This window comes from Callionymus lyra, chromosome 6 (assembly GCF_982586985.1).
Source record: "Callionymus lyra chromosome 6, fCalLyr1.hap1.1, whole genome shotgun sequence".
Lineage (NCBI taxonomy): Eukaryota > Metazoa > Chordata > Actinopteri > Syngnathiformes > Callionymidae > Callionymus > Callionymus lyra.
Window position 1 is genome coordinate 5,621,988 of NC_141823.1, and position 24,086 is coordinate 5,646,073.

Sequence of the window (24,086 nt, forward strand, 5' to 3'; positions counted from 1 at the left end):
CGTCCTCCAATGATATTCCAGCTCATGCCAACATGGAGAAAGAACGTGTTTATACTGATGAGAGTAAAACCAATGGAAATTATCGTAAGTATTGCTTTTGTCCGTGGTTTGGATCCTGGTGAGGCGTGTTCTCAAACTGATCAATTATGAAACCGTGTTTGTCTCTGGCAGGACGCCTGATAATACAAGTAATAACACATTAATTATTTTTCTTTCCGGTGACAACCTCACTGCAATTTATATGTACGATAAACTCAGATTAGTGACAATCCGTGGCAGATGGAAAGATCGTCCTCAAGATCAGAGATGAATATTTCGCCGTTTGTGTCGATGACGAGTCGACTCATATTTCAATGCTTATTGTAATCATGAAAAAAAGGGACACACTTAAGTTTTCGGAAGGTTTTTAACAGATCACTCTTTTAACGGATGACTTAGGTATTACACCACATGTGTGGAACTCATGGCCCTGTCGTATGGTTTGTTTAAATAAAGTTTAGTGAGGTTCATATCCTGACCTTTAAAGATGCCTATGAAGTGTTTAAAGTACATTAAAAAACAGATATAATTGAGGTCGGAAAATAAACAGAGACCTCCAATAAGAAGTAAAACTGGGGTTTAAGGAGTTTGATGTAAATTTGATTCTCCCTTTATAGGACCTGTTTAGGTAAATATAACATTTGTTTGGCCGTGATCACGAATGCTGACTCGGATTTTGGCCCCTTTTTGTGGTTGAGTTTTACACCCTTGTATTACACTATAAAACTAATGAACATTAGTTTCAGAGTTTAAGTTTTGTGTTAGTCTGGCCATTAAAAACATAAAAAAAACCTCTGTAACAGCAGTTCTACAGAACATTTCGGATCCTCGCAACCACAGACATGGCTGGTATTTTTTGACACCAGGTACACAATATCAACAGATTTTCTTCAGCACCTCCATGTACTCTTACTCTATAGTCTCCTCTTTTCTTGCATCTTCCCTCACTCTTTCATCCATCCATCTGACTACCTCCCCCTATCCACCCTCCCAACCGGTCGCAGCAGAGAGCCTTCAAAACTGGTCTGGTTCTGCTTGAGGTTTCTGCTTCTATGAGGAAGTGTTTCCTCGCCAAGTGTCTTGGGATAACTTTGTCATGATAAGATGCTTTTAATTGAATTGAATCAAACACATAACGTGGTCATTGAACTTGACGTGGGTATCTCAGGATGAGCGATAGACTCTTTGGGAAACATTTTGACGCAGGGGTGTCAACGGTGCAGAATCTTTTTATTTGTCTAGGTTAGGGGCGTAACAAATATAAATGGTTTATATACTCAACTGTCTGTTAGAGGAAGTATGTGTTTTAATTCCTTCCAATCGACGAGCCAATTCCTTTCCTCTTAACATCATTTTACTCTTATTTAAAGTATTGTTGACATCAACAATATCTGTTTCTTATCTGCTCGTATGGACACCAGGGGATCCAGAGCCTTCAACCCCTCGCCTCTGGAACTCCCTCCCACTGGACATTCGTAACGTTGACACACTGTTTTTAAAACTCATCTTTTTAAACTTGCTTATTCACTGTAATCACTTGTTTGATTATTCCCTTTTAGAAACTTTTATTCTTTCTTATCTTTAGAACTCAGTTGTCATTTTGCACTGTTGTTTTATAATATTTTTTTTATGGTGTCCTTGTGTGTCCTGAAAAGGGCCTATTGAATAAAATAAATTATTATTATTATTACTTTTATCTTAAAATAGACATCTTTGTAGGCCACAATATCGACGTGAACATTGATCTCCTTTAATTTGGAGACAAACCATCCAGCGGGCCACATGGAACTGTTTTAATGAATTAGTGATAAACACCTAAAAACCTTCTGAAAAGGTCAAAATTGAGTTGAGCCAAGCAGCTACAATTTTGTCATTGATTCTGTTTCAAATAGCTTTGACGTTTAATACCAATCTCTCTACCTCAAAAAAAAAATAATATTAGGATTACTAGCGCAATAGTCGTTCGAGTGGAGATTAACCTGGAGGTCTGCTGTGAGCAGCAGATGGACGAAGACGTGACGCCGCTTGTAGAAGCGAAGAGCAACTGTGGAGTGACGCGTGAGGACGAGTGACGTGTTTTCCATTTCGATATTCGGTCAAAAATGTGTTTCACGCCTGTGCTGAAAGCCCTTTAGTAGACATAACATGACACATATATAGGGGATGTTTCGATGCCTATATTTACAATCCAGATCCTAAAAAATGAATTTAAAAAAGCGTTTTTTAATTAGTGATTCCAAGAATCATTGGGCCTCATGACTGACTTTCTTTGTTGACTTTTGCTGAAGGAATGACTGTAGATAGACAAGTGGATTCCCATATATCATTTATTTATTTAATAATTAATTTGTGTATTAATCTATGAGCTATGTATTTAATATTAAATAATGCACAGTCATTTTCATGAGCTTTATGACAAAAGCAGGTATTCCTCAGTGGTCCTTTGTTTTCTGTTTGGTAGGAATATAGGGCAGTACAGTCTGAGTGCTCTTGTCCGAGACAGTCTGTGTGCTGCTGTTTCTTAAAAGTTTTTTGCGGCAGCTCGGGTTCAAGAGACCTTTTCTCGGTAGTGTGTGAGCCCCCGACGTCACCTTGGCGCCGTACGAGGGATCCAGACAGTTGTACAGGAGCGAGTGCTCGGAGGAGGAGCGTTTGGGGGCGGTCATTTCCAGGGTCTCGCAGTCACTGTCCGGCGTCGCACACCCGCTCTTGTCTTCCGGCTCTTCCTCGTCGTCGTCGTCGCAGCACAGGGCGTGGTAGAGGATCTTGTCGCTGAAGCGGACCCTCTCTCTTGTGCCAGAGGTCCGGGAATTCTTTTGGCTGTGCGTGGAGCTGCTGGCCTCCTCGCTGGAGGAGTCGGGGGTTATGATGCGAGGCCCGTTGGGGATGGGCAACCCACCGTTCATCTGGGAGTAGACTGAGGCAGTGGTGGGGGGTGGCGTGGGGCTCTGCGTCTGCGTGGGTATCGTCTCATGGCAGAGCCCCGTTTGTAGGTAGACTGGCTTGTCGAACGCAGGACGTGCCGCGGCGCCCGCCGCCGCCTCCAGATAGCTGCAGAACTCCCAGCTGTCGGAAAGCACGTCGGCGTTGAGGAAGTCCAGTCGGAAGGCTTCCCCTAGTCCCCGCTCGCTGCTGGACGTGCTGCTGGCCGTGGCCACCGTCCAGTCGTCGGGGTCTTGGTCGAAGTCAAAGTCTGACGTGAGTTTGTCGATCTGACCCACCACCTGTGATAGAAACACAGAAGAAGACCATTAAGAAAGAGTTTTTTTTACTCCTTACATGAGAAACCTGGGTGTTGTATTTGATAAAGACATGTCTCTTGTTCAACACTGCAGAAAACTGACCAGAAACTGTTTCCTTCAACTGAGAAAAATCTCTAAACTTAGGAAAATGTTGTCGGAACATGATCTGGAGCTTGTAATCCATGCGTTTGTTTCTTCTCGTCTGGACTATTGTAACAGTTTGTTTTCATGTCTAAACAAGAAGGATCTGTCTCGCCTGCAGTTGATTCATAACTCTGCAGCGAGAATTCTAACCCGCTCTAGTAGAAGAACTCACATTTCTCCGATCCTTAAAACTCTTCACTGGCTTCCAGTTTCTTTCAGGATCAACTTAAAAATTCTGGTTCTTACTTTCAGATATATTCATGGTCAGACCTTCCATCAGTGATCTGATCCAGACTTACACCCCAGCTCGGGCTCTGAGGTCTGTGGATCAGAATCTACTGATGGTTCCTGAACACGGTTCAGGACCAGAGGAGAGAAATCTTTCCAGGCTGTTGCTCCTAAGCTTTGGAACAATCTTCCTCTCTCTTTGCGCTTGATGGATCTACTGACTCCTTTAAGAAACATCTTAAGACGTTTCTATTTGTTCAGGCTTTTCCTTGATTTTCTGGAACTCCTGTGTTGTTCTCAGTATTATCTTGATCTTTAAAGTATATACTTTTTTGAGTATTGTTTTGATTGTTTAAGCGCTTTGTGACCCTGGTCTAGAAAAGCGCTATATAAATAAATATTACTTACTTACTTACTTACTAACATTAAACCAATAAAAATCAAAACAACATTAAAACTTCAAGAACTGCTAAATAGTCAAATGCTACGAGCACAAGGACCTAGAGAGATCCCAGCTTCCCATGGCGCACCTGCCAATGTGGTGAATACTCCCTTTTTCTGGCACTTAAACACTTTCTGACCCAATTTATTGGGCCCCTGTGACCCCCATTACGGAATAAGTAGAAGAAAATAAATGGATTAACAACACATTCCACGTCCCCAAAATAACAACAACTTTGAAGTTGATTTTTATAATGCCTCATGTCAAGCCTCCCATGCCACCCTGGTCAAGAAAGGCACTTTACAAATAACCTTTACTCTACTTACTTTACTATGTGTTGATATGAAATTGAAAAAAAATAGGAGAAGTGATTTAAAGATAAAGAAAAGTCAAAGTTATGTAACACCACAACACCCCTCGATGCTGCTGCTAATGTTTGACCATTGTCTCGGCCAGTGGGTCAAGGTGACCCGGTGGACAGAAAACAAATGTGTTTGACAACAGTCCCGGTTTCCAGAAACACATATGCAGTGGCGCAGGTCGTTCACCTTGACCTAAAAGTAACAGAATTCCCTTAAATGGAAAACTAAAAAAATTAAATATTATTGAAGTGATGTGTTGATGAAGTTTTATGATACTGTATCGGCAGTGTCTTCATTTTAAATGGCCACTAGATGTCACTCTCTGCTTTATAATCTTTGACTCTGATCTACTAATTCAATGAAACCTGGCATCATTTTCACTGAGGCTGACATCTAGTGGTCTTTCAAACTGTACCGTGATACAGCATCAGCTGCTTCATCAACACATCGCTAGTATTTGGTAAAGCAGAGTTATTTCTCCTTGTTTGTTCCTTAATGTCCCCCTTGTTTGTTTTTATTTATTTTAACCGGTAAGAGGAAGTATAATAAAGGGAATGGGAAGATTTTCCTCTCCTTTGTTCCACCTTTTTTCCCATGTCTGACATTTTTCTTGGGTAGTATATGAAAGACTAGTGTTCACGACACCATCTGTCAAAGAAAACGTGTCACGGAGCTTCATCGTTGAGGTACGTTCTCATGTTTGTGTTTTTGTTTTCATACGTGCTGATGCACAGTGGGTGCTTGTCTCTGTTTTGAGCATTTTTGACAATAAAATGATGGAGTTTTATGGAGATGTCTCATGAACGATTCAACACAATATTCACAATTCAACAATCAGACAACGGTGAATCCCTCAGGTTCAAGAACGTCATCAGTCCAGGGTTAACAATTTCTCAAAGTGTGGATGTAGATTTAACACAAGTCTGTTTTCTGTTTTCTCTTAGATGACAAGCAAAGTCAAAGGATTCGACAAGAGAGGTATTAGGATTCATTATCACAGCTGCAGATAAATCTCTGTTTGTCTTCTTATCTCGCTACACGATTACTTCTCAACTGTAAACTCATAACTGTTTACTCATGGCTTTTAAAAATTGCTTCATTTCGGTGACGCTCTGCCGAGCACAGGTGGCAGGAATTAGCTTCATAACACACCGAGTGAAGAGTAAATATTTTCACTTTGTTGAGTCGTTAGAGAATCAACCGTGATTCATCAGAGCTGACTACGGATTTCAAAGCCATTGTTTTTCTCGGTTCCGTTGGTGATTTCTATGTTTGTCTTCACGTTTTAAGTTAATTGATTACAACTTTTAGCTCTCATGTTTGAGTGAACTTTGGATTCTTTCCATATTTATTTTGTTAGGGTTTTGTTCCGATGAATCGACCCCTCAAAGCACAGATCTATCGCAGAGATGTCTTTGAGTGCCAAGTGCTAAGTTCTAACGAAATGGAGGATCTTTTATAGTATGAATATTCAAGTAAACGCCTCTGGTCATTACAGCTTGTAATATTGGTCAGTAACTCTAAACACTTCTAAGATGGCCGAGCCACGTGGTGGTTGTGGAAAGTTACCGCAGTTTGATGTCTTGTAGAGAGAATCTGTTTTATCAGTTGACTCACGCAGATGTCTGCCCTTGTCCTTGTTGGAACCACTTGCTGGCATCATCTACAGATTGTTATTTATCTCTCAGTGTGAGCGTCGACTTGACCTGACCTGTCGAATAGCTGAGCAAGTGGATTCTAAAGAGAGGCAATTTAATTCATATTTAATATGAATTAAATATGAAAGATTATCAGTTAATCAAGTGATTATTTGAAATGTGTGTTAAATCTAAATGATCGATTACAGTGAAGTTTTCATATCCTTACAGTACCAAGAGAAAAAGAAGCCTAAACTGTTTCTCTCCCGGTATTTTATCATAAAAATGTTATAAATTGTTATAATAATATCAAATTCATTTTAAATTATTTGCTTTGGTTGTACATTGCTTATTGTCCATAGTGATCACTATTTATTCTCTTTGCTTAAACAGTGTCAGCCCTTTGGTAATCAGGTAGTCATCTTTATATTTTCTCAAACTAAAGACAAGAACAAGGAGAAAATACTCATAGTTATCAAGGCCCATATCTGTGGAACCAAATTCTTAAAGTCAAACATTCTCAGTGTTTTGACTTTTACACTAATCCTGTCTAGTGATTTTATTCACTATTAATTCAATTTGAATCATAATGTAGTTCCTATTTCTAGACGATTTATTTATTCATTCTATGCCAATATTTAATCGTGTTGATTGTTTCTATAAAATGCATTATACTTGATTTCTTATTTTAATGTTCTTTTTTTTCCATTGAACAATCTAGGTATTTATGTCACATATCAACGTAAATTATTGTTCATGTAATTACGGAGAAGTAGAACAAGTATACAGAGAACTATACTACACATGTTTGCCCCCTTGTCCAATTGAGTTTGAAACCCCTGCTCTAACAACTGGTACTACTATTGTGCTCCTACCAACAACCAGAACATAAATAAAGATTTATTCATCCATTCATTCATCAAATCTTTGTGTGTGCAGGTTTAATCCACTGAAATCATTGCAAGTAATACATCAAACATCTACAGGTGAGACTCAAGATCCAGTAATGAACCATCAAACATTTTGTTTCCGGTATTTTCAGTTGGAAAACGGAACTTTTAATTTGAGAGGCTAGCGTCAGCAGATAACTTTACTAGCACAGTGAATAGAAGGCAAACAAAGCGATTCACCAGTGATGGGTTCTCAGTTTCCTCAAAATTATCTTTTTATAGCTGAAAATCTTCTGAAAGGAAGGTAAAGATTAGTTGTCCCCACTTTCTAATCTTGGAATTGGCCTATAAAGTATTTTGCAGTCTTGTTCGTTGATTGATATTTCCCCTCAATTGGGCGACACGTAATGCAGACCCTGAGAAGTAACGTGAGTCGACTTCAAACATCCTTGAAATCCTTAAACAGGCTCTTGAGAACACACAGTGACTCTAACAAAATTGCATCGCAACATCGCCATGAGCCTCTTCGATGAGATGTTTGGTGAAAACATCGCTGATTCTAATATTACGAAGGTATTTAAGTTGGGTCCCGGGATCGAAAGCCCTACCTGACAATCGTCAAAACGCTCTCGACAACAAGCGATTGTAAAAACATTGAAATACAAACAATGAAGCAACGATACAAAGTGTCAGAGCCGGTTGTGTGTTTTAAACATCTGGATTCCCTGCATAATTGATCCCAAATAAACAGATTTTTCTTCTCAGAATTTCTTGTATCCATTAAGTATTTATTTAAACGCACCAGAGAAAACATCAAATAAAACGTCAAAGTCGATCGGGAACATTTTGTCAGCACAACAACGTTGTGGCCTGTCCTTGAAGTTGAATCATTTATTAAGTTATCTTGATCTCAAGATGTCATCTTCTGCTTTTTTTAGTCACAAAAAAAGGAGGATTTCAAAAAGCATCCACAAAAGAGAGCTTCATATGGAGATGAGACAGAAATCTGATTACTTCTACTACAGAAATAGTTTCCTTTCTAAGAAAAGTGTTGCAACATCTTTATAAAACTTTTACATTCAACTCAAATATCCATTGAATAAAAAGTGGATCTTGTGTGATATACTGTATATATCGTGTTATCTTCTTTGAGCACAATCTTACACTTTTTGTTTATAATGAGCTGAGCTAAAAGGCAAATATTTGAAATAATCACTAAATCTTTGTTCTTGCCTTGTGTCTAGACTCTCTTAGGTGAGACGTCAGGTCATCCAGGAGACACTCAAAGTAGAACTTAAGTCTACTACCTAATAGCCTTAAAGGAAATGTTGAATTCAAATGGTTTATTCTTTAAGTGTTTTTCTACCACATTAAACTCTTGTATTTGGAGGAAGGAAGAGTGTCTTTAAGAAGGAATATGTTAAATCGCCTCTGCCAAGGAGATTATTATTTTATTGTTTTGTGATTTAGTCTTAAGTCATGTTAATGTTTTATTCCATTTCCTTTTTGGTGGTTTTGAACAAAGTAGGGCGTGAAATATGCAGTAAGTAACAGATCCTTCAAAACCATCCTGGATCCAGATCGAACTCATTGGTTGAATCCTGATTTTCTCAATATTTCACTTGAATACTTACAGAAATGATTCGGCTCATAGCTGAATAAAATAAACGTCTGCAGTGCATTATGGGACTTTTGGATTTGGTTTTGATTTGGGAAACAAATGATAACGCTGATGGTTAACTCCGATATTCAAAAACATTGAATAAATAAATCTATTCCACAACATTAACTCTTGAAATCTGAAGAAGAAAGAAAAGGTTTTTATTACTTCTGCCAAGGAGACTATAATTTCTACATGTTTGCAGTTCATCTCTCTTTTTCAATTTAGTCTTAAAGCATGTTTATGTTTTCTCTTTTGATGTGTAATATGCGGGAAGCCACAAATCCTTGAAAACCATCCAGGGTCCAGATGGAACTCCAGAAAACCAACACATGTAAATAATTTTCTCACCTGAATCCTCATTTTTCAACATCCTTCTGAATGTTCCACTTAAATGCTTATGCTTGAATAAATACTTACAAGTTATTCTGCTCACAGCTGAATAAATAAGATGTGCAATGCATTATGGGACTTTTGAAATTGATCCGGCAAAACAAATGATAACGTTAATGGTTCTCGAAACCATCAAATGAGGCAAAAAATTCAGTTCAGGCCACAATCGTTCAATTTGTGTTGCAAATAACGGAGGCTGCGATGCAGAGCACGGCTCGACACCCATGTTTACTTTGCTCCGGCTTATTTTTCTCTCTCTGTCAGAATCTTGGTTTTGTTTGCCGCCTCTGACGTGCCTGTCGTCCCGAACGTATCCAAGCAACCTGTGAAATGTATGCCACGGTGAAGCCACATCATCGTGATGCCGAATGTCAGAAAAATCACTCCGCGACTGCGCTGTCAATCAAAGCCCTCTGTCGGTGATGTTCAGCCAATTTTTTTGTTTTTCCTGCGTCACCGTCTGTCGATGAGCTCATCTGCCGCCGCCGGGGCCGATTCTGACATTGTTCACCTGGACTCACTGTTGGCAGACTTCCCGGCGGGATTTGGGGGATGTATGAATCCTTTAATCCCTCCATTACCAAACCTATTTGCGTTGTGATCTGCTGATGTTTTACATTTGCGCTCGTTAATGTTAGCTGTCACTCAGGCGTCACCGGGATGTTTACTGAACGTGAGCGAGAGTTGTTGACGCGCACAAGGACACCATCAGGGTGAAAACTGTGTTTCCTCTTTCAAAGGAAATCCTAGGGCTTATGGAAAAGAAAAGAAAACAATGAAACCGTTGTTCAAAAAATTGCTTGTAGGATTGTACGACAAAGTATTTGTCGAACCCCGGCTGCAGATGTCAAATATATTTTTGAGTTGTCAAGGCAACACAAATATTTTTGAAGCACAACTCTTGAAATCCCAAGAACATGTTTAATTCCCTCTGCCAAGGATATTTATTATTATTAGTAGTAGTAGTAGTAGAAATAGAAGTAGAAATGGAAGTAGAAGTAGTAGTTGTAGTAGTAGTAATATTAGTTGTAGTAGTAATAGTAGTAGTAGTAGTGTAGTAGTAGTATTAGTAATAGTAATATTAGTTGTAGTAGTAATAGTAATAGTAGGAGTGGTAGTGTAGTAGTAGTATTAGTAATAGTAACAGTAGTAGCAGTAGTAATAGTAACAGTAGCAGTTGTAGAAGTAGTAGTAGAAGTAGTAGTAATAGTAGTAGTAGTAGTAGTAATAGTAGTAGTAGTAGTAGTAGTAGTAATAGTAGTAGTAGTATTAGTAGTAATAGTAGTAGTAGTAATAATAACAGTAGTAGTAGTAGTAATAGTAAAGGTAGTAGTAGTAGTAGTAGTAATAGTATATATATATAAATCACTTCTATAAAGTTTATCTTAATAATAATATATCTCTATAAATCTACTTTTAAAGTTTGTTTTAGGTTTTTCCCATTTATTTGTTGTGTTTTTGAACAAAGTACGAACTGCATTATGTAGTGACTAATACTTCAAAACCGTCCTGGATCCAGATGGATCAATGTTATTCATTGTATTCTTGTATCGAGATGTTGTGACTATTTAATTTCAAATCTCTGATGATGTAGTTGAAGTGTATTTGCCTCTGCCACTTTACTATACTAATATGCGGGGAAAAATACTTTGAAGCTGCCCTGGATCCAGATGGAACTCTCTCGAAATCCTGATTATTTCATTTCAATGCTTTCACCTTTTTTTAAAGTTATTTTTTAACAACTGAAACAATACAAGTTGCAATGCTTTATAGAACCTGTGGCTTTGACTGGTAATCCATTATTTTAATTTCATGTTACGTATAATGTTATTGCGATTCCTAACATTAACGCTCTAATGAAGGCTCAGGGCAGCCGAGGACACTGGGAGGTCGTATAAGTGCCGTGCAGACGTAATATTTATAGCAGTATTTTACTTTAATAATCCCTAATAAAATCCATATCACCTCTCCCTGCGGCTAAAAGTGAATGAACTTTATGTTCCCGGTTATTAAGAATCAGATATTATATCATCTCGTGACGCCCGCGGATCCATTGTTAACATTACTCCGATGGTATCGTAGCAGACTCGGCTCGTAATTGTCTGAGCCGCACTGAAGTCTCTCTGGCAACTCCTTCTCAACCGCTCGCAGAATGTGCGACGCTGACGGAGGAAGAGAAAGAATTGAGCCAGATTGCTGAGCTCAAAGGATGAATGAACACGCGGCGAACAAGTCATTAAAAGACAACTGGAATTAAATTGCACTTTCCCCTCTCCTACATCATAGATATCTGCCTTGTAAATCACTTGTCCTGCTGGCGTTTCCCCACTTTAGCATTCATTTGAGGAAATATGGTCCTCTAGACCTCCGCCTGGACGTATTTCATGCATTTAATCTGACGCCGGGATAAAGCCAGGCCGTGTTCAACTCCTGGGATAAGTCATTGTGAACCAGACATCAGCAGCTCTACTACGAAGCAGGTCTTATAGCATTAAAACTGTCTCTAAATATCACACATATCTTAGGAAAACACGATCTGGAGTTTATAATCCATGTGTTTGTGTCTTCTCTTTTAGACTATTGTAACCGTTTATTTTCATGTCTAAACAAGAAGGATCTGTCTTGCCTGCAGTTGATTCAGAACTCTGCAGCCAGAATTCTGAGCCGCTCTAGTAGAAGAACTCACATTTCTCCGATCCTTCAAACTCTTCACTGGCTGCCAGTTTCTTTCAGGATCAACTTTAAAATTCTGGTTCTTACTTTCAGATCTATTCATGGTCAGACCTTCCATCAGTGATCTGATCCAGACTTACACCCCAGCTCGGGCTCTGAGGTCTGTGGATCAGAATCTACTGATGGTTCCTGAACTTCCGGACCAGAGGAAAGAAATCCTTCCAGAGTTGCTCCTAAACTTTGGAACCATCTCTGTGTTTGATGATCTACTGACTCCTTCTAGAAACATATGTGTTTGATGATCTACTGACTCCTTCAAGAAACATCTGTGTTTGATGATCTACTGACTCCTTCAAGAAACATCTGTGTTTGATGATCTACTGACTCCTTCAAGAAACATCTGTGTTTGATGATCTACTGACTCCTTCAAGAAACATCTGTGTTTGATGATCTACTGACTCCTTCAAGAAACATCTGTGTTTGATGATCTACTGACTCCTTCAAGAAACATCTGTGTTTGATGATCTACTGACTCCTTCAAGAAACATCTATGTTTGATGATCTACTGACTCTTTCAAGAAACATCTGTGTTTGATGATCTACTGACTCCTTCAAGAAACATCTGTGTTTGATGATCTACTGACTCCTTCAAGAAACATCTGTGTTTGATGATCTACTGACTCCTTCAAGAAACATCTGTGTTTGATGATCTACTGACTCCTTCAAGAAACATCTGTGTTTGATGATCTACTGACTCCTTCAAGAAACATCTGTGTTTGATGATCTACTGACTCCTTCAAGAAACATCTGTGTTTGATGATCTACTGACTCCTTCAAGAAACATCTGTGTTTGATGATCTACTGACTCCTTCAAGAAACATCTGTGTTTGATGATCTACTGACTCTTTCAAGAAACATCTGTGTTTGATGATCTACTGACTCCTTCAAGAAACATCTGTGTTTGATGATCTACTGACTCCTTCAAGAAACATCTCTGTGTTTGATGATCTACTGACTCTTTCAAGAAACATCTGTGTTTGATGATCTACTGACTCCTTCAAGAAACATCTGTGTTTGATGATCTACTGACTCCTTCAAGAAACATCTGTGTTTGATGATCTACTGACTCCTTCTAGAAACATCTGTGTTTGATGATCTACTGACTCCTTCAAGAAACATCTGAAGACACTTTTATTCGTGCAGGCTTTTCCTTGATTCCTTTATCTGTCTCTGTGTTATCTTACCTTTTAAGTATATATTTTATTGAGTTTTCTTTTGATTGTTTAAGCGCTTTGTGACCCTGGTCTAGGAAAGCGCTCTACAAATATTACTTACTTACTTACATAAGATGATATAAGAAGCTATGTATGTGATGATAACGAAAAAGTTTCAGGTTTATCATCCTTCGAAAGCCTTTGCGACAGTAGAACGAGGTGTTTTGGTTCCTGGATTTCTTTTATCATCCACACAAATACTATCTCCGTAGCCACGGTGACACTCTTTCACAACAGCTTCCTTCATCTCTCGGCTGCCTCAGACTGCCGACAAAACTACACACAGTCACCTCTGCTACATTCGACAGCTCCTGAATATATGTCAGGCTTTATTCTGCCACCATCACACGCACTATCTTCCAATTCAGCTCCAGATTCAGGTTAAACCCTCCAGCAATGTGGTTTCAACCTGTTTTTTTTTAGCGCGCCAGATATCTACTCTTGCGGAAGGTTCATGCGAGTTTGCTCGATATAATTTAAGAGTCGCTCGACTTTCAAACGCCTAGATGTATGCGATGACACTACAGTTTTGAAGGGTTTTTTGTGGTCATGATATTACTCTTATTTTACCGGATACTCACATTCACGACAAGTTATTTGTTCAGAAGATCCAGAGGTTTTTGTTTTTTACGTCTTCCAAAAGAAGACAAACTAACTTTCCTGTGTGGGTGAATAACACTAAATAAGGTAAGGTAAGGTAAGGTAAAACTTTATTGATCCCTCAGGAGGATAAAGTGATAAAATAAATAATAATAAGAAATAAGTAAATAAGAAATAAGTGAGTATATGTTTTTATGTGTATACTCAATTTCATATTTTTAAATAATTAACTAACATAAAAATAGATATTCATAGTTTGCAGTAAAATACTAAAAATAATGCTGTGTCTCAAATCTCATACTTCTCTTAGTGCACTGGAGGTAAGTATGCATCAGGATAGTGTACGTACTAACTAGTAACTAATTCTCCACAGATAGTATGTCTCAAATCAAACTCTGCTGCTACGAACTAACAGGAAATGACGTGACAGCTTCTTATTCTACTTCCATTTAACGATGATTTTAATCAGCTGTAGGAACACTATCGCCACCTCCTGGTATCATAGTCTCAGTCATCGCTTCTGTACAAATCACAGAACTGAGAGCAGTTCTCTTTCTACACCAACTGTTGAGGGCTTTCATAATAAAAACTGTTTGGATAATTTTTCATTATAATGACTTAGATATTCTCTACATTGTTCACAGAGAAACATTGATGAGAATCACTAACATAAGGCTAATAATTGGAGGCATATATTTTTGTTTGATCGATACTTTTGTTTCCAGGTTTTATATTACTTTGATCAACATGTTTATGTTGTTCTGTGTATCTAGAAACAAGGTCTTAACCAAGTCAATGGCTGTAACAGCTTTGTCTTTATAGAACATCTTTTTAAATGGGAATTGGGAAAATAGTCACTTTGGTAAAGATGCCTTTTGATGTTGACATTATTACAGCATGTTTAGTAGTAAGTAAGTAAGTAAGTAATATTTATTTATATAGCGCTTTTCGAGACCAGGGTCACAAAGCGCTCAAACAATCAAAACAATACTCAAAAAAGTACATACTTTAAAGATCAAGATAATACTGAGAACAACACAGGAGTTCCAGAAAATCAAGGAAAAGCCTGAACAAATAGAAACGTCTTAGGATGTTTCTTAAAGGAGTCAGTGATGTGTCAATGAGGCTTCATGATACGGCATCGGTTGTTTAATGATACAGTGTTTTCATTTTAAAAGAACACTAGATGTCACTCTCTGCTTTATAATCTTTGACTCTGAGCTACTAACTCAATGAAACCTGGCATAATTTTCACTGAGGGTGACATCTAGTGGTCTTTAAACTGTATGGCGATACAGCATCAGCTGCTTCATGAAGCCTCATCGACACATCACTACCGTTTAGTGACTTGATTAGATTTACGTTCTTATTGCAAATGTACTCATAACAATAGAAAACTGATGGATGGATGGAAATACTGAACACCATATTTATTCTCCTGTCGTGGATGAAGATCCTGTTTCTCTCACTGTCTAATACAAGTCGAGTACAGTGGGAAATCACACAATCTGGCGACAGGGTTAAGCGAAGGGGGTTGGGGGGGGGGTTCTGCGCCCCTAAGCAGCCTTCCAGCTGCTGTCAATCACACCAGCGACACAGTTCATGAACCTCCAGCTGGTGAAACATATTGAAATGAAAATGGGAAAAAAAAAAAAACTATTTCACAAGTTCAATGATTTTCAACATTTCCTCGATTATCAGTTTTCTGCCTTCTGTTGGCCTGTGGGAAACATGTGGTAAAATAGAAGCAATCAGTCGTATTATTATGTTTAATGATAGTTAACCAGAAAGAAATGTGACGGTGGCTTTTGTAAAACACGAAACCAACAGTTGCTTTTTCATTCTACGAGAACTCCTTATCAATCCTGCCTCTTTTCAGTTCCAGCATAGCGTCAACCGGATCAAGGCAACCATTCATTCACTCGTCTACAGGTGCAAGTGGCTGGAACTTTTCCCAGGTTCACAGGGTGAGTGTCAGGTCCTGTTGCCAGTCCATCAAAGACCCTCTCTCACACACACACACACACACACACACACACACACACACACACACACACACACACACACACACACACACACACACACACACACACACACACACACACACACACACACACACACACACACACACACACACACACACACACACACACACACACACACACACACACACACACACACACACACACACACACACACACACACACACACACACACACACACACACACACACACTTTAGAGGCATCATTAAATCTGTTTTTGGGAAGAACCAGTGAAAGCATGGGCATAGAGTAAACTTTACAAACTGACATCCCTATTGCTGTTCCTGGAAATCAAGGCTACGGAAATCGATAATACATCAGTGACGTGTAAAAAAAATGGACCTAAAGTAGTTTCATTGCCATGTAGACTTATAGATAACCATCAAAACAATTACACATCACATCTACTAAACTAGCAGTGCACAAATGAGACACAACTTCTTCAAAAAGCCATGTAGTGGACGTAGTGATGCAGAAATATTGTTCAGTTGTATTTGTGTATAAATTCCCAATAAACATCCACAACTTCGGGGCTTAAGCGAGTCACCACTCACCTTGGGTTCCGGGTGGATTTTCCCTTTGGAATGGAACGTAATTATTTTTGTTGCTACTTGACACAAACGTGTGTGTGACATTAATGCCATACATGAAGCATGTTTTAGCCGACCATGCTTTTGTCAAGAACAAAGGGTGTGATCGGCTGGAAAAGGCACCTAAGATCACCTCGACCTAAACTTTGCTTAGGTAAGCTGCTGATTCAAGTTCCTAGATATGTAAAACTGGCTTCGTAATGATGCCAATATTGTGTCTGACACATTGGTCTATTATGTAATTCTGATCTATTACTTGTATAATACTCATAGGAAGCTACATGAAGCAGTATCTTTTTTAGAACCCACTAGATGGTACTCTCTGCTCTTCAATGTTTGCTTAGAACAGCTATTCCTCACTGAGAGTATCACATACTGAGCTACACGAAGCGTCATGGAAGCTTCATCTGTGCATCAGTAGCATATAGCAGATTGAAGATAAAGGTTAGGTTGAGCAACACTCACTCAAGACGATAGTTTTCTTTGTTTTTGGCAAGTGTACGTGTATAATAACCTGCCTCTGAATATGATAACTGAAAGTCCCTTTTACGATTTACCCAAATTCCCCAAGTTGCAACAATTAAATACACAATTAGTATAACTATTTATGTTGACTTGAAATAGTGGTGTTTGTGTTTGAATCACTATTAACCAAATATAGTTATAAACTAAAATAAAGTGAACTTTCCTTTTCCTTTTCCATTTAAATATATTTTCTCTTTACATCGTCTTTTTTGTGCCTATGGTGGTGATGCTTCAGCTGGATAATGACAATAAAAACATCAACTTATTATCATTTATTTGTTAACTCTTAAATGCAAAAGTCTCCTCAGAAACCTTCCTTCTATTTGTTAATCTCTTCAAAAGATCGGGAGGTAAGTTTCCTTTGATTCCCAGAATCTACATCTCAAAGTGCATATCTACTTTTAATGTATCAAGAATGGTTGTTTGTTTTCTTTGATTTTCAAAGCCAAAAAATGTAAACTATGTGAACTACTTTCTATTCAGTAGACCATTCTACTTCTTATTTTCATTCAAATTCATCGTTATTTACAGAAACGTGAGCCCAATATTTGTGTAAAGCTTCATTCTTTCATTCTTTTCAAGCAGCCAGCCGAGCATGAAATGCATCAACCCTCCAAACGACAACAGTGAGGATGGTAATTTACTTTTGTTCTCTCTCTTCACACCATCACACGGGCAGTCATGAGTCAACTGTGGCCTGATCAACACAGAGTTCGCTCGTCTCAGAGCTCTCAGAGGTGCTTTAAAAAAAAGAGAGGCAGCCCTCGGCACCACGTCCCGGGGTTTATTACTGTACCTCAAACACCTGTCTGAGATGACTGGGCCGGGTAATTGAGGGTCAGAGCGAAAGAGGCCACTTACAGCCGCGCCTGTGATAGAAAGCCGGGGTGATGGAACAGACGGGCAAGGATAGTCCAACACGGAGTGACGGTCAGTAATGTAAAAACTCTCAGTGGAGCCTCTTCTGTGGCGGAGTGGTGATTTGGGAAATAGATTTGGACTGTCCACTATCATTACGAGGGTCCTTCTCTATGATAGTCAGCGCCACCTGCTATTGTGATTTATTTACCATGAGTAGGAAGCAGTGGCGCTTGTATAACCCGACACTTCAAGAGAACGTTGGCTTCTGTGTTGATGATAATTGAATCTGGAGTGAAGCAAATGTTGCGTTACTATCACAACCATGGAATGCATTACGGTGTGTCTTAGATAAGAATCCTTTGGGCTTCATAGCCGTTGTGACTAATCACGTTATTGAGGTTGTAAAGAAACTTCCTGAAAGCTTTATATATATTGCAGCTTTATTATTTAAGTAATAACTTAGGTGAACAACAACTCACCCTCATGTTGTTTAATGTTGGGATTATATTCAGAGTAATCTGTTTCTTTTTAGAGTTGTATACAAAAATGTGTGTTCATTTTAATGTAGCGACTTCGTCTTCATCTTCGTCCAAAAAGACACTTAAAAACATCCAAATACCTCCATACTGCTCGTCTGTAACGTCCATCTTATAGTGAAGCCTCTACATAAGAAACTGTTCTGAAAACATGAACAATTCTGTACATTTTAAGTTTGTGGGTAGCACCAGCTCTCAGTCTCTTAGGTCCATCTCTACGTCTCTATGTCTATGTATGGCCTGGGATCATCTAGATGATCCCAGGCCATACATAGACATCTCAAAACAAGCTTAAAATATAAAGACTTATTCAAGGTTTTTCTGAACAACTACTCATGTCAAAGCTTCAGTCCAAGAGGGACGTTACAGACGAGCCGTATTTATGATGTTTGTGTCTTTTTGGACGAAGATGAAGAGGCATAAACACATTTATGCATTTCACTTGAAAATGGAACAGATTCCTGTCAACCATCTCATCAAAGAAAGTGCAGAATTATTCCAGGATTCAAGAAAACGGCCACAGCAAACACTTATAAAGAGATTGTATCAGAACGTTTGGTGATTTTACGGGGATTGGACAGCTATAACAATGACAATCATTCCTGAGGCTATATGTCACTTGTCACTGTTGCCACATGAAGGTAGGTAAGAGCTGATGTTCCACACAAGTAAATCACCCTCAACTGATTCAACATCCAGATCCAACTATAAAACGCCAGTAAATCACTTTTAACTTTTATTAGTTTTTAATTTTTTTTTCTGAAAAATATCCACAAAATTACTTAATTACAGGATTTGTGAAATGATTATTCAAAAATTCATTCAAATAATTGAGTATTAGTTTCACCACTTCATGGAACAAATGTGTTGGATTTTCATGGACGATGGTGACGACTCAAGAGCCTGACACGGAAAAGGTGAAGAAACCAAACACACATTCTTCTCTGACATTTTCTTACATCTGTGTTGGATACGGCTCATGAACAGATTAACTACAATGAACAAAATACAAATGTTAAGCCTTAAATATAACTGGTATCATTTATAGTTTGTAGTTTATGGGCAGATTTTCTTATGTGCTTGCTGAACTAAAACAATAGTGTTACTAGTACTTTTATGATGACATCATCAGCATAACAAATTATCTTATTCCAAGAAAACATAAGAAGAAAAAATTGGAATTGATCAATAAATATTAACTTTATAACAACTTCTAGCAGTTGAAATTGTTACTAAGATACAAACAAAAGTTGAAATTTTATGGATGGATGGATGGATGGATTGATTTGTGGTATCCCTTGTGTTATATCAGGGTCAAGGCCTGAAAACAAATATGTTTGTGGATGGATGGATGGATGGATGGATGGATGGATGGATGGATGGATGGATGGATGGATGGATGGATGGATGGATGGATGGATGGATGGATGGATGGATGGATGGATGGATGGATGGATGGATGGATGGATGGATGGATGGATGGAAGGAAGGAAGGATGGATGGATGGCTGGCTGGATGGCTGGATGGATGGAAGGAAGGATGGATGGATGGATGGATGGATGGATGGATGGATGGATGGATGGATGGATGGATGTCTGGCTGGATGGATGGATGGATGGATGGAAGGAAGGAAGGAAGGAAGGAAGGATGGATGGATGGATGGATGGATGGATGGATGGATGGATGGATGGATGGATGGATGGATGGATGGATGGATGGATGGATGGATGGATGGATGGATGGATGGATGGATGGATGGATGGATGGATGGATGGATGGATGGATGGATGGATGGATGGATGGATGGATGGATGGCCAGGGGACGCCGCTCTGTTCCACCAGAAGATCCGGAGAATGTTCCTATGATACTAATCTCTCTACAGGACTCTCACAGATGTTCACTCGAGTGTCCAGATGTTTTTCGCATCTTCACGATACTTAAAACCGACCATTCCTACGGGGACAAAAAACGTGTCGATCCCACAAAAAAAATATCTCACTATGAGATCGTGTCTCGTTTCTTTCCGACGCCACAGTCAAGACACACATCGTTCAGTTCCAGTCGATGCTTGGAAATGATGTTCTACGTGACGCTCCGATGGTATCGATATGTAGCAGCCGGCGGGCGCTCGTCGTTAAGTATGCGCCGACATCTGCCGACGCTGCTGTTGGCGGCGTCACGTCTCTCTCGGCTCAAAGTATTTTTGCTTTGTTTCTTTCCAAATTATCGCTCGTCTCATTAGGACGTCGGTGCACAACGCACACTTGTTGTCATCGTAGCAATTATGCAAGCTACGACTTGTAACACCTCGTGTTCAGTGACGAGCCATCAAACATTTATGGAGACAAACAAGGCAGAGGAGCTTGTTCTGGTTTCAGGATTTAAAATTGTTGGATTGATTGTGTTGCTAATTAACGTATCACTGTTTATAGAAAATATGTCTGGTATGTGTCAAGTTTATACCTTATTAAAATCATATTAAATATGTTTTATCAAAGTATATCAATGGCCTCAGGATAAATTAAAAAAAAACAACCATTTATTAATTTGTTAAGTCATTTATTTATTTATTTGAATCACTTAATTTGATCATTTATATATTGAAAGTTGTGATTTTTTATTTTTTTTAATTATCATATTTAATAATTTGTATATTAAAAAAAGTTAACTTTTGAGTATTTAAAAAAAAATTGATTTTATTTAAAAGAGGGTGTTTTGATATTCTAATTCTCATCATTCTAAAAAAAAAGGAGAAAAAAAACAGGAATTTTATTTCATAGCTTTTGCAAGCTTCTTTCAACCAATGTTAGCCAAGTCTGCTACTATGATGCTACAATGTTAGCCATGAGTGCTACTGTGATGCTACAACAATGTTAGCCATGGTGCTACTGTGATGCTACAACTATTTTAGCAATGAGTGACACTGTAATGCTACAACAATATTAGCAATGAGTGCTACTGTGATGCTACAACTATTTTAGAAATGAGTGACACTGTGATGCTACAACAATATTAGCAATGAGTGCTACTGTGATGCTACAACTATTTTAGAAATGAGTGACACTGTGATGCTACAACAATATTAGCAATGATTGCTACTGTGATGCTACAACTATTTTAGAAATGAGTGCTACTGTGACGCTACAACAATGGTAAAAATGAGTGCTACTGTGATGCTACAATGTTAGCCACAAGTGCTACTGTGATGCTACAATGTTAGCCATTAGTGCTACTGCAATGCTATAAACATTTTAGCCACTGGTGCTACTGTGACGCTACAATGTTACCCACAAGTGCTACTGCAATGCTATAAAAGTTTTAGCCACCGGTGCTACTGTGATGCTACAACAATGTTAGAAACAAGCACCACTGTGATGTTAAATCAATGTTAGCCAGGAGTGCTACTGTGATGCTACAATGTTAGCCACGAGTGCTACTGTGATGCTACAACAATGTTGTCATTCTATCAATCGTCAGCCCATAATCCGCCGGAGCTCACTCTTGTCTCTCTCTATCTCTATTTTTCTTCATTTGTTCTTTAACTTTATTCTTCATATAATCCTTTGTCATTTAAATGTCCATCGTTTCCATTCATGTCGGTTCATATTTTTCCTTCAGAGCGTCACTAAAGCAACAAAAAGAATGTACTTTTACTTTGTCAGTGACTTTTTTTTCCGATAGAATTTCTTTGTGTTCCTTTGAAATCCTGTGTGAGATAGTTTTTCAAGGCATCGCTTCATTACACTGTGTTCAAGTAGCTTTTTTTCCATCCGCCTCCTCGCCGAGTTCCTTCTGAAGTTTGCGGCACTTGTTTTGCAATTACGCCGCGTCCCGCATGCAGCATGGGGTTTGTTTTTTAACTAATGGGCAAATGTGAAATGTGTTCACAGGCCTCGTCCTCCCAACTTTTATTCCTCTCTCAACATGTCGTGTTCTATCCGAGCCCGTCTTCTGCGCTGGAAGCAGCTTAGACTCGATCCAAAGACTCCGCAATTATCGAAATGGCCTCACATGCTGTTTTTGAATTATAATGTTTGCAAATATTGTTTTAATGTCGCTGGCTCCTGCAGTTTTCAACTCGGTCCTTCTTCCCCCTCAATTTAATTCTCCTCAAGACGCGAGGAAAAAAAAAAAAAAGAAAAAAAGAGTCGCATTCAAGCCACTCACGTTGTGGCGATACTGTTTATCTTATTCCCCAGAAGCTCATTTATCATCCTTGACTCACTCCCAAAGAGCATATTCTCCAGATTCCAGTTGAAAAATCGTCCGGTGACTTTCCCCAGACGTTGTATTTATCAGGCCGGATGAACCAGCGTTTCTGAAGATATCCCCGAACACACGGAGGTTCTTGATACATGACCGGGGAATAATCATGAAACAGAAGTGAGTTCCATTTTTTTTTTTTTTAACCCGTTTCATGGTTATAAGAAGAAAAACTTGGAGTGCTTGGACCTCAAAAGACTTTCAGAGAAAATAGTCAAATCGTGCTCGGAATCATGGACCGTAATTGTTTTTGCTGGAGCCTCTGATGACTTTCCAAACATGAAATTGCTCTCAGATTGACGTGATTCTCTTTCATGTAACTGTCGCAACAGCAAACTTTCTTATTCCTTTTTGAAAGGGACCTGTCGATCTGAAACATTTTACGATATTCACGGACCGTATTTCGACATCCGGAGGCAAAAACTTGCTCTTTGATTTTTAACTCGAACCTCAAATAGATAGTTCTAGCAAACGAGGACTTTGGACGTCGAGTGACTCTCATTACGTTAGTTCAAGATCACTTTAACTATATTTGACTAAAAGACAAAGTGAGTCTATAAAACTGAACATGTAGAAATAAATTAGTCGGATGTTTTGATAGTATTATTCATGACCAGTTCAACTCTAAACCAGAATTTTCTACGACTACATTTTTTTTATCGTTACTTTCCACAACAGCAACTAACTAATCGTTTTTACATGTTAATATTAATATGTGTTAAATAAATTGTATATAAAATTGATCACCAGACAATAATTTCTATGTTTAAAGTTATTTGTTTGTTTGTGAATAGAATTAAAAATGAAGTCACTTCTGTGGTGTTGTCTGGTGACATCAACATTTGTATATTAAATTTTGAAAGGCTAAGATTTAAAATATATATATTGAACTTAGAAAATACTTTTTGTTTATTTCTGGAAATATGTGTAAAAAAATATACTGAAAAATATTTAAAGGCATGTTTCAAGAGTCTGCGATATATTTTTACATTTTATAACATAAATAAATACAGAATATACATAATTCTTTGACAAATGATCAAATTCAATTCATTAGAAAAAACATCTTGATTCAATTGTAGTTTTCCCTGCTTCTCCTAACTCATCTTAACCCTTGGCTTATCTGTGGGTCAGGGTGAACCAGAGGTTTCCCTTGGGTTGTCTCTTGGCCAAGGTGAACCACCTCCCTAGCTGCCATTAATACATATGTAGTGGCGGAGGTCGTTCACCTTGAAAAACTACAAGGGATACCACAAACACATTTGTTTCCAGGCCTTCGCATCACCTCAGTCTAGAGAAACCACAAAGGAAACTGCAAACACATTTGTTTCCAGGCCATCGGGTCACCTTGACCCGGAAAAAACACAAGGGATATCACAAACACATTTGTTTCCTGGACTTTGGGCCACCTTGACCGAGAGAAACCACATGGGATACCACAAACACATTTGTTTTCAGGCCTTTGCGTCACCTTGACCAAGAGAAACCACACGGGATACCACAAACATATTTGTTTCCAGGCCTTCAGGTCACCTTGACCCAGATTTACCACAAGGGATACCACAAAAATATTTGTTTCCAGGCCTTCGGGTCACCTTGACCCAGATTGACCACAAGGGATACCTCAAAAATATTTGTTTCCAGGCCTTCGGGTTATCTTTACAACACAAAGCTTTATAACAC

General features: G+C 38.6%; 1 protein-coding gene across 3 annotated transcripts in view; it reads right to left on the reverse strand.

Moving 5' to 3' along the window:
• Positions 1 to 2,352: 2,352 nt before the first annotated feature.
• insyn1 (inhibitory synaptic factor 1) overlaps positions 2,353 to 24,086 on the reverse strand; it is an 80,267-nt gene continuing 58,533 nt past the window's right edge. For all 3 annotated transcript variants that reach the window (XM_087793806.1, XM_087793804.1, XM_087793805.1), the window contains exon 3: positions 2,353 to 3,263. In XM_087793806.1, coding sequence (XP_087649932.1) covers positions 2,472 to 3,263 — 792 coding nt within the window. In that variant the 3' untranslated portion in view covers positions 2,353 to 2,471. The remainder of the gene's footprint in view (positions 3,264 to 24,086) is intronic.